Source organism: Fundulus heteroclitus, chromosome 13 (assembly GCF_011125445.2).
Source record: "Fundulus heteroclitus isolate FHET01 chromosome 13, MU-UCD_Fhet_4.1, whole genome shotgun sequence".
NCBI classification, from domain to species: Eukaryota; Metazoa; Chordata; class Actinopteri; order Cyprinodontiformes; family Fundulidae; genus Fundulus; species Fundulus heteroclitus.
Window position 1 is genome coordinate 22,306,023 of NC_046373.1, and position 15,081 is coordinate 22,321,103.

The following is a 15,081-nucleotide window of genomic DNA, read 5'->3' on the forward strand; positions in this document are numbered from 1 at the left end:
GCCAAGGGGTTAAGTGGAAGACTCCCATGGACCAGTATTTAGTCATGCTCTTTGGACTCTGCAACACTCCTTCTCTCTTCCAGGCCCTAGTTAATGACGTCCTCCAGCACTTTCTCAACATTGTTGTCTTTGTTTACCTAGACAACCTTATATATCCCAAGAACCTCTCGGAGCAAAAGAACCACATACGCCTAGTTCTCCAGCGACTTTTGGAAAACAAACTGTTCGTAAAGGCAGAAAAGTGCAAGTTCCATAGACCATGGTGTCAGCCTCCTAGGCCTCATCCTTGAGGGTGGGCAGGTCCGCTCGGATCCACAGAGGATTAAGGCCGTCCTCAACTGGCCCGTTCCAGACTCCCAGATGCAGCTGCAACAGTTCTTAGGATTTGTGAACTTTTACTGGTGGTTCATCAGGAACTATAGCCTGATCGCCACCCCCTGGAATGCCCTTACTTCCACCAAAACAGTCTTTGCCTGGAACCCCGAGGCAAATTCTGCTTTCCTGGAACTAAAGCAGAGATTCTCTCGAGCTCCCATCCACATACATCCTGACCCCCTGAAGCAATTCACTCTCGGAATAGATGCCTCAGACTGACCAAAAACTGCACCCCTGCGCCTATATCTTCCGACGCCTGTCCTCGGCCCTTATCACCTAACATTTCTTGTGGCCGTCCCTTCACAAAGACGTCTGCGAATACGTCCTCGCCTGCCCCACATGTGCCCAGAATAAGTCCTCCAACCGACCTCCTGCGGGCCTTCTCCAACCACTCTTGGTCCCCAAACACCCCTGGTCACACATTGAACTGGACTTTGTCACTGGCCTTCCCTCCTCCCAGGGGATGACCAGCATCCTAATGATTGTTGACCGTTTTTCCAAAGGCTGTCACCCGGTTCCTCTTCGTAAGCTCCTCTCGGCCTTCCAGACTGCTCAGTTCCTGGCCAGGCATGTGTTCCGCCTCCACGGCATCACCCAAGAGATCCTTACAGACCATGGCCCCAGTTCACCTCCCGCGTCTTGAAGGAGTTCTCTACTGCCCTCGGTGCTAGATATGCCCTCACCTTTGGTTACCACCCCCAGTCCCATGGCCAAGCCACACGTATGAACCAGGAGTCCTCCCTTCGCTGCCTCACCTCATCCAATCCCACGGACTGGAACACATTCCTCCGTGGATCGAGTATATACATAATTTCCACATCTCTGCTCCCACCAACCACGCCCCCTCTTAAATATCACTACGTTACCAGCCTCCTCTCTTCCCCCCTGATGAGAAGCAAATTTCGGTCACATCTGTTAGCCCACCACATTCACCATTGGAAACAGGTCTGAGATCAAACTGTCCACGAATTCCGCCACACTGCAGAACAGAGTCGCTGATTTGCTAACCGGAGGCGGGCTCCGGCACCCCATTACCATCCCGGACAGCGGGCCTGGCTGTCCTCAAAGGACCTTCCCCCAAGATCCACATCTCGGAAGCTGGCCCCCTGTTTCACTAGTCCCTAAGTCATCAACTCCATTATCAGCCACACCGCCGTCCGCCTTCGCCTGTGTTAGAATTATTTTTATTATTCTCTACATGTTTTATTTTGTTTACCATATTTATTTTCATTCATCACGTATTTACTCATTACTATTAAAAAGGTTTTAAGGTTTGAGTTTATTCAGATATTAAAGTGTCTTTCAGATGACTAATGTTTCTCTCCTATGTTACAGAGTAAGGCTTTGTGAAGAGAAAGATCTGTGTATTATGTAAAATTCTTTATCCAATAAGATCAATTAATTGTACTTGTCAAAGTCACACACCTGGCAGTTTAGAGCCGCAGATACAAATATAGTCATTAGCATATTGACACAAACCAAACAGTTAGACTAAAAAAACAAGACAGGACAGAATGGTGCAGTGACCAGGAATTTGTTGGTTTTAATTACAAAACAGTAATTTCACAACGCCATTGCCAGAGGAAAAATGCTAATCAGTGAACTTCAACCAAAAAAACGTAACTTATAAATCTAGCATCAGGAAAAAAGACCATGAATGGACTTATATTCAAATAAAGTTTATCAATGTGTTGTGATTGCCAACATCTACTCTATCTGACAGCAATTTAACCCTTTTCACCCAGGCAAAAATATCTCACTTGAGAATTAAAACATTTAATAAAACAATTTTAACAAAAAAAACCAACATTAAAATGATTGCCCGATTTATTTTCGCAACACATCCAGGAGAATTTCGTTCTAATCTGTGTGAATTTTTCTTTTAACAGTTAAATAGCTTCTGTCAATTTTTATTCATTGTCTGTACATGTGAATGGCTTCTCACCTGTGTGAGTTCTCATGTGATAAGTTATACCACTTTTATACCCGTAACTCTTTCCACAGACTGTACATGTGAATGGCTTCTCGCCTGTGTGAGTTCTCATGTGTGTAGTTAAACAACCTTTATCCCTGAAACACTTTCCACAGGTTGTACATGTGACAGGTTTCTCACCTGTGTGAGTTCTCATGTGTTTATTTAAATGACTTTTATCCCTGTAACACTTTCCACAGGTAGTACATGTGAATGGTTTCTCACCTGTGTGAGTTCTCATATGTGTAGTTAATTGAGTTTTATCCCTGTAACCCTTTCCACAGGCTGTACATGTGAATGGTTTCTCACCTGTGTGAGTTGTCATGTGTGTAGTTAAATGAGTTTTATCCCTGTAACCCTTTCCACAGACTGTACATGTGAATTGTTTCTCGCCTGTGTGAGTTCTCATGTGTTGAGTTAAATGACTTTTATCCCTGTAACCCTTTCCACAGGCTGTACATGTGAATGGTTTCTCACCTGTGTGAGTTCTCATGTGTGTACTTAATTGAGTTTTATCCCTGTAACCCTTTCCACAGGCTGTACATGTGAATGGGTTCTCACCTGTGTGAATTCTCATGTGAACATTTAAAGCAGCTTTTTGCCTGTAACTCTTTCCACAGGCTGTACATGTGAATGGCTTGTCACCTGTGTGACTTCTCATGTGAATATTTAAAGCAGCTTTTTGACTGTAACTCTTTCCACAGGCTGTACATGTGAATGGCTTCTCACCTGTGTGACTTCTCATGTGAACAGTTAAACCACTTTCTTGCCTGTAACTCTTTCCACAGGCTGTACATTGGAATGGCTTCTCACCTGTGTGAGTTCTCATGTGATTTGTTAACGTGTGTTTTTTAATAAAACCTTTTTGACAAGTCATACATGTAAAATGCTTCTCACCTGTGTGAATTTTGTTGTGATAAGCTAAACTTTTTTTATTCATGTAACTCTTTCCACAGGCTGTACATTGGAATGACTTCTCACCCGTGTGACTGTTCATATGATAAGCTAAACTACTGTTATGCATGTAACTCTTTCCACAGGCTGTGCACTGGAATGGCTTCCCAACTGTGTGACTTTTCATATGACGATTTAAACCGGATTTATCCCTGTAACTCATTCCACAGGCTGCACATGTGAATGGCTTCTCACCTGTGTGAGTTCTCATGTGAACAGTTAAACCTGATTTATCCCTGCAACTCATTCCACAGGTTGTACATGTGAATGGGTTGTCACCTGGGTGAGTTCTCATGTGACGAATTAAACCACCTTTATCACTGTAACTCTTTCCACAGGCTGTACATGTGAATGGCTTCTCTCCTCTGTGAATCCTCATGTGATAAGTTAAATAACATCTGTGAGTGAAACTTTTTCCACAGGCTGAACATGTGAATGGCTTCTCTCCTCTGTGAATCCTCATGTGATAAGTTAAATAACATCTGTGAGTGAAACTTTTTCCACAGGTTGAACATGTGAATGGCTTCTCTCCTCTGTGAATCATCATGTGATAAGTTAAATAACATCTGTAAGTGAAACTTTTTCCACAGGCTGTACATGTGAATGGCTTCTCACCTGTGTGACTTCTCATGTGACGTATTAAACCCGATTTATCCCTGTAACTCTTTCCACAGTCTGCACATGTGAATGGCTTCTCACCTGTGTGAGTTCTCATATGACAAATTAAACCACGTTTATCCGTGTAACTCTTTCCACAGGCTGTACATGTGAATGGCTTCTCACCTGTGTGAGTTCTCGTGTGAACAATTAAACTAAGTTTATTTGTGTAACTCTTTCCACAGGCTGCACATGTGAATGGCTTCTCACCAGTGTGAGTTCTCATGTGATAAGTTAAACCACCTTTATTCCTGTAACTCTTTCCACAGGCTGTACATGTGAATGGCTTCTCACCTGTGTGAGTTCTCATGTGATAAGTTAAACTACTTTTATCCCTGTAACTCTTTCCACAGTCTGCACATGTGAATGGCTTCTCATCTGTGTGAAACCTCATATGATAACTCAAATGACATCTGCGAGTGAAACTTTTTCCACAGGCTGCACATGTGAATGGCTTCTCGCCTGTGTGAATTCTCATGTGATAAGTTAATATACGTCTGTGACTGAAACTTTTTCCACAGGTTGTACATGTGAATGGTTTCTCACCTGTGTGAGTTCTCATGTGAACAGTTAAAGGGTACCTATAGGGGAACTTTTTACCACAGCTTGTACATGAGAAAGGCATCTTCATCTTGAATGTTCTCATGTGAATTTTTTTTAAAAAGTTTTTAGAAACAATTTTAGCAGAATATATATTTGGCCCAGGATGATTGTTGTTAATTTTTCGTCTTGAAATGTCAGCAGCTTTTTCCTGCTCTTTGGTTTGCTCACCTCTCTCATTTTGTTTCTGCTTTACGCTCATTTTTTCTGGGTCCTCATTATTGTTTCCTCCCTGACTCTGGCTTGCAACTTCAGGGGAGGCCTGAGACTTGAGTTGGTTCCTGTTTGGTTTCATTTCATTTTGGAGTCTTTGCACATTAGAAGAAATCATTAAAATGTCACCAGTCTTATGTTTCAGCACAAACTGCTTTTCAACCTGACCGATGCAGAGTTGCCTCTCTTCCTCATTGAACAGTTGATGTTCTTGTTCTTCTTTCTCCTGTTTTATCTTCAGAAGCTCTATTTCCTTACCCCGCCCTTTTATCTGACAAGGTTCTGGAATGTCTTCATTGAAAGTCAAGTTCCCCTCCTGGTTGCCGAGTTCAGTGCGAACCACCTCGTCTTTACATGCACAATATTTTTCGGGATCTGAAAAAAAATAAAAAAATAAAAACAATGCTTACACTTTTGAGTAAAAGAATGCACAGTTCACTTTAATCCCGTGATTAGCATAAACACTGTTCAGTTGTGGCCACAGCTAACCAGAGTTAACTACACAAATTCATACTACACAAATGTAACTATTAGTTTTACTACCAATAAACTGATGATTCATATGGAAATTTGAGGAAGCTAACGGTAGCCACTAACCAATAAAAACAGCTGTCACTCAGTTTGTGTTATACATCTTCAAACAAAAAATACATACATGCTGCTAAATATACACACCACTGTATATCTCATGGGGTCGCTGTTTAAGTTAAAGGACTTTTACATTTTAAGTTTTGCAACAGCAGTGGATAACCTTACTTGTAAGCTGAATTCCCAACGTATTTGTGGGCTCAAGAACCTACGATAATTCCTTTTGTACCACTCCCGCTTTAACTCTTTGTGACTGAACCAATAACGGTGAGAGACAAGAGGCTCAATCTGTGGCAGCGGGAGCAAATAGTGGCACTTCCTGTGGCAGCTGGTGCCAATAGTGGCACTTTCACTGGCATGTGACAGCCAAGAAGGTGCCATGGCTGTTCCAAATAATCATGTTTTATTGAAATCATTTTATTGACATAATGAAAGCTTGTGGAACTTTAGCCAGCCGTCCGCCACACATTTTCATAAAAAACGCCACCAAACTCGCTACAAACTACTCATCAACCCAGCAAATCAGTACATGACCGTCAGCGCCTGCTGGAGTTACGGCCATCTAGTGTTTTTGGACTCGTAACCACTACAACTTTCAATTGTTTACGCGGCTTCGGAGAGCTCCGGGAGCAAGTCCCAGAGGCCCACGAGCAGCGGACTCACTGAGCAGCCCACACCGGAGGAGGACCAAGCAGAAGCGGTGCAGCTGACGGATTAAACACGGCTGTCGCGGAGGTTTGGATGCTAAGCTGAAGGCTAACCCCTATAGATCGCCACTACCATCCATCTTGCTCTGCAACGTCCGCTCACTGGATAACAAAATAGACTATTTACAACTCGACTGCTGCGTTCTCATCCTGACGGAGACATGGCTTACATTATCAATCCTGGACAACGCCGTTAGCCTGGAGGGGCTCGCTACTTTCCACGTGGACAGAAACAGACAACTCAGAGGTAAGACCTGAGGAGGTAAACTCTGCATTTACATCAATAACACCTGCGTAAAAATGCTAGAATAGTCACAAGCTTTTGCTCTCCGGACATAGAGCTTCTGACTGTTAGCTGCAGAGCCTTTTACCTGCCCAGAGAGTTTACTGTTGGTATCATCACAGTGGTTTATGTGCCTCCCAGCGCTAATACAGAAGAGGCCATGAGTGTTCTCTATCGGACTATCTCTGAGCTGCAATCTGCACACAGGGAGGGTGTTTTCATCATTGTTGGGGATTTTAACCAGGCAAATATGAAAACTGTTCTCCCTCATTTCAACCAACATGTGGATTTTGCTACTCGGGGAGAGAACATTCTAGATTTAGTTTACACAAATATAAGAGGCGCATTCAGAGCAGCCCCCCAACCCCACCTCGGCTCCTCAGACCACCTTTCTGTGATGCTAATTCCTGCATACCCTGCTGATCAGAGCTAAACCTGCAGTGAGGCAGGCGAGAGTGTGGACTGAGGGAGCAATATACCCCGTTTACACTACCCTTTTTTAACCGTGCCGAGACCAGTCCGAGCTCGGTAACTGAGATAACTATCGAGTGTAAATGGTAAGCAAACTGAACCGGACCGACCCAGACATAACCACACCGCGCTAAATGCAGACCAGTTCCAGGTGTGAGCTCGGCCTGGTTTGTCTCTGGCCCAGTTATCTGATAACAAAGAGCGCATGAGCAGACCGTGTCATCTCCGTGCGGTCAGCTGACATTTTTTAGACATTAATAAAAATACTAGCTTCGCTACCTTGACACACGATTTCCAGTGATGATTTTGCTTAGCAGTGTGATGAACCTCAGCGTCTGTTGTTGTTTCCTGCGTCTGTAAATCCTTATTAGATGCTCGTTTGTCTTATCCACGTCCCAAAAGCTGACCGTCCAAGCTTAACTTCCTGAATATTAAGGGCGCCGCCATTTTGATTTGCTTGGTCCCGCCTTCAATCCCAGAGAGCAGCAGTACCGCAGATCGTTACTAGGAGGCAAGGAGGAACCAAGGAACCGAGAAATCGTGATGTGTAAACGGTCGTCGAACTAAGCTCGGCTTGGTTAACTGATCCAAGCTCGGACTGAGCCCAGCATGGATCGGTTTAACAAGGGTAGTGTAAATGGGGCAATGGAGGCGCTTCAGGACTGTTTTGAGTGCTCTGACTATGACATGTTCAAAACTGCAGCAACATATGAAGACAAGATCCACATTGATAAGTACACCATGACTGTGTCAGCCTACATCAGCAAATGCATTGAGGTCGTCAGCACCACAAAACATCATCACCCAAGCCAACCAACGACCCTGGATGACTGAGGAGGTTCGCCAAGCTCTAAAAGCATGGAACTCAGCCTTCAAGTCTGGCGACAAGGAGGCACTGAGGACAGCGAGAGCCAACTTGAACAGTGCTATCAGGTTAGCGAAGTGGAGCCACACAAAGAAAATCCAGGAGCTTTTCTACTATGGCAGCAACACCAGGAGCATGTGGAAAGGCTAAGGGGCGATATAAGACTACAACACACCCTCCCCCCGAAGTTGATGCTGACTTCCTAAATGGACTACATAACTTCTTTGGGAGGTTTGAGGCACTAAACAGCACTCCAGCAGTGAAAGTTATATGGTAGTTCATTGTTATTGTTTTGATACGGGTTTTTCGCGCATGCATGCGCGCCGGACTGGTAGGCAAAAGGCGAACACAATGGCGGACGCAAACAGAGAAACCAACGAGTTCTCCACGTATTTTTCTTCTTTAGATAACGTATCACAAGATCGTTTTAAGAGTAAGTTTATGGTTGATGGTATCAGATTGCCAGATCCACACAGCAAAAGCCTGAAGGGACGGAGCCAGTCTGTGAAATGCTGGCCAAGTGTTCCGTACCGCGACATACAGCTGCCTTATAAACACAGCAGGCCAGTACAGACGAGAGAGCACAAAAGCCCCTTAAACCACTGGACGGCTACAATTATTTTATATCGGGAAAAAGGCTCCAGCAACCCCCGTGACGCCATGATGCTGCCCCACAGCCCATGAACGGGCGGAGCTGCTGCTTGCTGGTGCTGCCGCTCCCCTCCACCGCTATTTAAGTAGAACAATGACTAGAGCAGAATTAAGTTGTATTTACCGGAGATGAAGTGTAGACTGCAAATTCTGTCGTAGTATGATGGCTCCCCCAGTCCATTGGGAGTGTCTGCTTGCGCTCTTTTCATTGAAAATATCCATTTCTTTCTTCGTCCTTCCTCCTTCGGTAAATGACAGAAACGTACATGCGACGATTTGGAATGCCTCTCTGTGCAACCGGGAGCACAACAAGTCGTAGGCATTGTTTAGATTCCAAAAATAAACGAACTAAAAGTACGCTCTAAATCACCCGTTTTGTCATGTAGTAGACGAGAACAGTACTGTTTTTTGCCTACCCGCGGGACCCGGATGTAGCGCTGACGTCACGCGTGAACTACCCTATTTCCCATCAGGAAGAGGATGTGGTCTGCCTTAACACAGCCGACGTGTAAAAGACTGAGGAGAGTCAACCCGGCCTTAGGTCCAGAAAACATACCAGGGTGGGTGCTCAAGGAGTGTGCAGGTCAACTGGCTGGTGTCCTCACAGACATTTTTAACACCTCGTTGGACCAAGCCACAGTGCCAGCATGCTTTAAGTCTGCCTCCATCATTTTGGTGCCAAACAAACCTCAAGTCCTCTGTTTTAGTGACTACCTGCCTTAAGAACACATGTGAAAGAACACATTGTCTCCAGATGCTGAGGACGCATCTCCTCCGCTTTCCACCGGAGCCTGGCACACATGGAGGAGAAGAACACGCACGTGCGGATGCGGTTCAGTTCAGCGTTTAACACCATCATCCCACAGCATCTGGTGGGAAAACTGGAAAATCTAGGCTTCAGCACACCCCTTCGCAACTGGCTGCTAAACTTCCTCACCAACAGACTTCAGTCAGTCCAGGTCGGACAGAACACCTCTGATGTCATAACCCTCAGCACGGGCTCCCCTCAGGGGGGCGTCCTGAGCCCCCTGCTGTTCACTCTGATGACACACGACTGCGTCCCCAGGTTCACCACCAATCACATTGTGAAGTTTACAGACGACACGACAGTGGTGGGCCTGATCAGAGACGACAACGACCAGGACTACATAGAGGAGGCAGAGCAGCTGGTGTGCCAGTGCTGAAACAACAGCCTGATCTTGAACATGGAGACGATGAAGGAGATCATCATCGACTTCAGGAAGAACCGACCTCGCCACGCTCCACTGCTCATCAACAGCTCAACTGTGGAGGTGGTCAGTAGCACCAAGTTCCTGGGCGTGCACATCATGGACCACCTCACCTGGTCTGTGAACACTTCGTCACAGGTGAAGAGGGTACTTCCTGCGGAAGATGAGGAGAGCCCACCTGCCCCTGCCCATCCTCACCACCTTCTACAGAAGCACCATAGAGAGCATTGTGACCAGCTGTCTCTCTTTGTGGTGTGGAGGCTGCAGCGCCTCCGACTGGAAAAATGTGAGGAGAGTGGTGAGGACAGCAGAAGGGATCATCGGGGCTCCTCTTCCCCCTGTTATGCCAGAAGCTGGTTGAATATGCTTATTATTATTATTATTAATTATAATTTGGTATTATAATTTAAGTAATAAGTCATTCAACTCAAAATTCCGCTATAACAAATATAGTTCAAATGGTGGTGATGTTAGCTATAAGCTTGTAAGTATTTATACCACTAATGCATTAGTTAATTTGCTGTTATGAACTCAGTTATACTGGAATAAATGTTCTGGTCGGACTTTTAACCGACGAGGTTTATCCGGCAGCTGTGAGAACGTAACTGCAATTAGAGTTTAAATCCTTATTCCTTATCACCATCCAATGATTTTAGCTCTGTATTAATGTCAGATGTTAACTCCAAAGGAGGTTAGCTCTGATTTCTGAATAACCATACAACTGTGAATTAGATTGGACACAAAACAATTCTATTCCGCAGTGGTGTTTTTATTTAACCAAAAGCAATTCCCTGTTACAGTAATTCTCTGATTCAACGACTTTGGAAATCTTACTCATTACTAAAACTAAACATGCAAAATATAGGTGGAAATAAAAGAACAAAACAAAAACAAACAATGGATTAAAATTGAGCAGTTAGCAGATCTTAACTCAACTCACAGTTGTTTAACACCGCCCTCAAAACACCGGCATTTGACGTATCAGCATTGACAGACAGAACAGCTTCGGGAATCTCACTGGACGCCTTGATGTCTTACAAAAGCTAGTTCAGCTAAGCTCCCTACAGTTCAGTCGTACGACACCCTCCCAAGATGGCCGCTATGATGATGTATGGTCTACCAATTTGCGTGATGCGTGAGGGGAGGTCCTAATGACGTAACCACGCTTACGCTGATGGGGTAATGCCTCGCTTCCAGAGGGCGCTGCTAACTGGGAGTTTAAGCAAAGACCGCGAATTGAGCTCGACAAAAGATTGCACTGATAAGGAGAAGCGAAAAGAGAGGGGGGGGGGGGAGCATGGAAGAAAATGGAAAAGAACTGAAGCAATGACCCGCGGCGGGGTTATTGATAAATCACAAATCAACACAGCAAAATCAATTGTAAAATGCATGCACATACAAAGAAAATAATATTCAACAGTTAAAAACAAACTCCGCCTTGGAGTAACAACCATTAACCTAAAATCCTAAGCCTGCCCAGGCACAACTTTATCACCATAAGGCGAAAAAGAAATAAGAAGGGGGTAACCCGTTACTTTGAGGTGAGGGCTGTTAAATCCCAGCTTCGGAGTCCGCGGCCCTGGTTCCGCTCGACGGTCGGTCCTTCAGTCCGCGGGGAAACGGGAGGAATGTCCCTTCGTCCTTCTTCTGGGCTTAAGGTCGCTTTGTTGGCCAGACAAAGTGGGGTCCTCTTCGATCACTGGGAGATAAGGCGTCTCTCAGTCTTTTGATCAGAGGGAATTTAAAGGTACTTATTTTAGTCGACCTCCTGCGTCAGCAAAGCAGGGAATTAGGTTTGCTCCAAAAAATCTCGGTCCAGCGAGAAACTCGAGCACGTGGCGTGGGATTGCCCCAACGAAGTGAAACAGCTGTGTGTCTCAGCACGCCAGGGAAGAAGGCAGATTTTCGTGCGTGAACGGGTATTATCAACTTTGCCTAGCAACGTTATCTCTCCGCTCCATTGTTAGGGCGGCGGCCATTTTGGGCCGCGTTGCATGATGGGAGTTGGTGGCCATTTTGACCACATTGCATCATGGGTAATGCGGTCCGTCACGTCCCGAATTAATGCCGTTTTTGTCACGTCCCGTAATGACATAACACCCCTATTAAGTACATTTCATCCTAGCGCTGTGTATCCCGAGCCCGTAACATTATCAGAGACCCCTCACACCCCCACCATGGACTGTTCTCCCTGCTGCCCTCTGGGAAGAGGTTCCACAGCATCCGCTGCAGGACCACCAGGATCACTGCATCTCTATCTGGCATTACCAATGCTGCCGAACTTTTAGTTTCCTCTTTAGCAACTCAACGTAAATGCATTTTTGCACCATTATTTTTGTACATAAAAATTGTTTGAACATTCTCCTGCAGACTGTTATTGCACACAGTTTTTTTTCCTGCATTGTTTATATTTTGACCACTGCTGCACTTTATACTGTAATGTTGCCTTATTCCACCTGGAATCTCACTATACTCTTATAAGCTGTATGCAACGAAATTTCGTTCTGTATGCACTCTGTACATTCAAAATGGCAATAAAGTTGTCTAAGTCAAAAATATCCATTGATAATTCCTGTATCTCTTCCACCTTTCAGTTTCAGAGCCTTGGACTCATCCTGGACAGCCCTCTCCATAATCTCCTTCATGTTCCACATCCATAACATCAACTGGTTAACTTTCATCTCTGCAGCATCAAGTTCTTCCTTCACACTTTTGGCAAACTGCTTCACAGTCCACTCACCTCTCAACTTTACAATTACAACTCTCTTTCCTCCCTGTGCCCCAGAAAACCCTCCATAACTACAGAAACTACAGAACTACAGAAAAACAGACCGAAGCTTGCATCATAACATCATCTACTTCACACCTGTACATTAACTCGACTGTCACATTCAATACAAATCAGTCCTATGATCATACAAAGCCAACAACAGCCATGGACAGTGTCTTTCTGATTGGCTAATGCTCTGCCAGATTTCATTGGTTGAGCGCAGCTTCTGTTTAAAACCTTGAATAAAAATTCTAGACGGAACTTGTTGCGCTTATTTTCCAAATGACGGATATCCGTCACAGCTTTTGTTACCCTGAGCTACCTCTATAGTTATGCTGCTATAGGCTTAGGGTACTGGAGGACATCAGGGTCTATTTCTCTCACTCTGATGAGTTCTCCTAATGTTCTCTAATTTGCATTGCTTGTAATCATTTCAGCTTGTAACTTTTTGTTCTCTCTTTTTTTCTTCATAGTAGGTTCACCTGGTCTGGCGTTCTGTTAGCTGTGACATCATCCAGAGAAGACAGATCCCCGCTATTACCATCTAATGTAAAACAGATTACTGGATCAATGTATGCTTCTGTGCTTTTTTGTCTGTCTTGTTGTGTCTCTGCTCTGTCTTCTGTAACCCCCAGTCAGTCGAGGCAGATGACCGTTCATACTGAGCCTGGTTCTGCTGGAGGTTTTTCCTTCCCATTAACGGGAAGTTTTTCTTTCCACTTTCACGTCATGCTTGCTCAGTATGAGGGATTGCTGCAAAGCCAAGGACAATGTAGACGACTCTCCCTGTGGCTCTTCGCTTCTTCAGGAGGAGTGAATGCTGCTTGTCGGGACTTTGATGCAATCTACTGGGTTCTCTTAGATAGAATTTTTTTTGACCAGTCTGTGTAATCTGATTAAATTTATTGCACTCTTAAAGTGCAATACAAATTACTTTTATAAAAACAGTCCCAGTGAGGAACACCTCTTCATTACAGGGGGAAAACACATTGGGACAGTTTTGGCACATTCAGGCACAACTGTGCTAAAATCTCATGTCCGCCTGGCACACTAACGGAACCCTTTGTGGAACATGTATGCATCAACTGATTCAGTTTAGATTTGTTGCAGTCATCATCAAGATGCGGATTTATAAAGTCAGGCTTCTCCTATTTCAAAGGCGATTTCATGATGTTTTGCAGTGTTTAACTTGGAAAACATTTAGGCAAGGCTCTAAAATACATATATTTTTTTCTTTATTTAATTACCTATAAATAATGGTGACAATTGCAATAGGTTCCAACTGAAAAATATTGTTAAATGCTTTGTGACATACAAACAAACTAACATTTAAATTTCCAATTTATAACTTTGGAGCTGTACTTGATTTAAATCACATAAATACTTTCAGGCAAACATTTTTCCTGAAACCATCAAAGTTTAAGGGGTTCAAATTGGATTCCGAGTTCTGCCTCTGCTCAAACAACTTTCCTTAAAGTTATTAGTAAATCGTCAGAACCGCTGGTGTTTCATACCTATTCGGTGTAAGATTATCAGAGGTATCCGGCTCAAATCCAGCAGTCTGCGCTGATCATCCATCTCTTCCTCCGGCTCTACGAAGATTTCTTTGAACTCAGTGAACTGTTCTTCAGCAGGAGTTTCCTGCTCGGTGCTCATCTCTCTCTGGGGTTGAACCGAAGACATTTTCAATGCAAACATTCAAGAATCCAAAACACCAAAACCGTCCTCGGACTGCTTTTAAATGTTTCTTTTACACAATGGTTTTAGGAATCGCATAAGAAACACGACACACTACTTACATCGATCTAATAAACGCTGGCAAGGCGTCGTTGGATGTGTGCGCATTCCACGGCAGATGTTTTCCACTGAGTTGTTTTCAACCAGAGTGGTATAACTGAGAGTGGCGACACTCTATAGACTTCCGTGGAAAGAAAGGAATGTCACGTGGCTCAAGCAGCTGCAGATAGTTTCAAAAAGCGATAGATCCAGCATTGAATGCAGTTCAGTCTCAGTGTTTAGTCATTTTCTCCGGTAGGTGGATGAAATTACAGAAAAAAAGTTATATTATAAATCTTTAGCTGACTGTTCGGTACTAAAATAGGTCAACGGTGACATTGAAAGTAGACGGTTTAAGTTAATGAATTACTTTAACCAGCTGGTTGTTGTTAAACTGCAGCAAGCTGATTGTGCAAGATGCTGCTAGACGGGTTTCAGTCTCATTCAGCTCTTTGAAATATTTGGTGCAGTTTGAAATATAAAAGTTCATAATTTTCTTATTTTTTGAGATGTCTGAACTTAAAATCAATCCCACTGAGAGTAAATGTTGCAGAGATTAGTTCTGCACAAATATCTGTGCAGAACTTGGGAAAACATCTGTGGTCTGTTTGTCCTTGGCAGCGAGGTAAAGGGAGCAAAAGGCCAGAACATGACCGGACTCATGCCCCGGTCATGTCAACTATTAAGATAAAGTTATCTGTTTTTCAATGTTTGTGGAACTGTTCCCAGAAATAAGACCATGGGCCCGTTCTTCATACGTTGCTTAAAACATCCGAGATCAAATGACACATCCAAGATGATTTCATCCGGCTGGATAGTGGCTTGGCTCCCCATTCAGCGTTCTGCAGGTTTTTTAGTCCAAATTCTTAAATATGCAATTGATTTAAGCTGAAAAGAATGACTAAATGGACATTTAAATGTTGTACAACAGAAAATTGACTCTAATTGGAATAATAACCAAAAGATTAAA

At 44.0% G+C, this 15,081-nt stretch overlaps 1 protein-coding gene across 3 annotated transcripts; it reads right to left on the bottom strand.

Moving 5' to 3' along the window:
• Positions 1–1,887: 1,887 nt before the first annotated feature.
• Positions 1,888–14,128, bottom strand: LOC110369013 (oocyte zinc finger protein XlCOF6-like). Of its 3 annotated transcripts, none has more exons than XM_036145401.1 (3): positions 13,850–14,128; positions 3,733–5,146; positions 1,888–3,648 (listed from the first exon to the last, which is right to left on the bottom strand). In XM_036145401.1, exons 1-3 carry the CDS (start codon positions 14,031–14,033, stop codon positions 2,286–2,288), a joined length of 2,961 nt encoding a protein of 986 aa, XP_036001294.1. In that variant the 5' UTR covers positions 14,034–14,128; the 3' UTR covers positions 1,888–2,285. The 3 variants fall into 3 exon arrangements, with proteins under 3 accessions (XP_036001294.1, XP_036001295.1, XP_036001293.1); XM_036145402.1 differs by adding an exon at positions 11,101–11,264 and having other exon boundaries at positions 1,888–5,146; XM_036145400.1 differs by having other exon boundaries at positions 1,888–5,146.
• Positions 14,129–15,081: the final 953 nt, after the last annotated feature.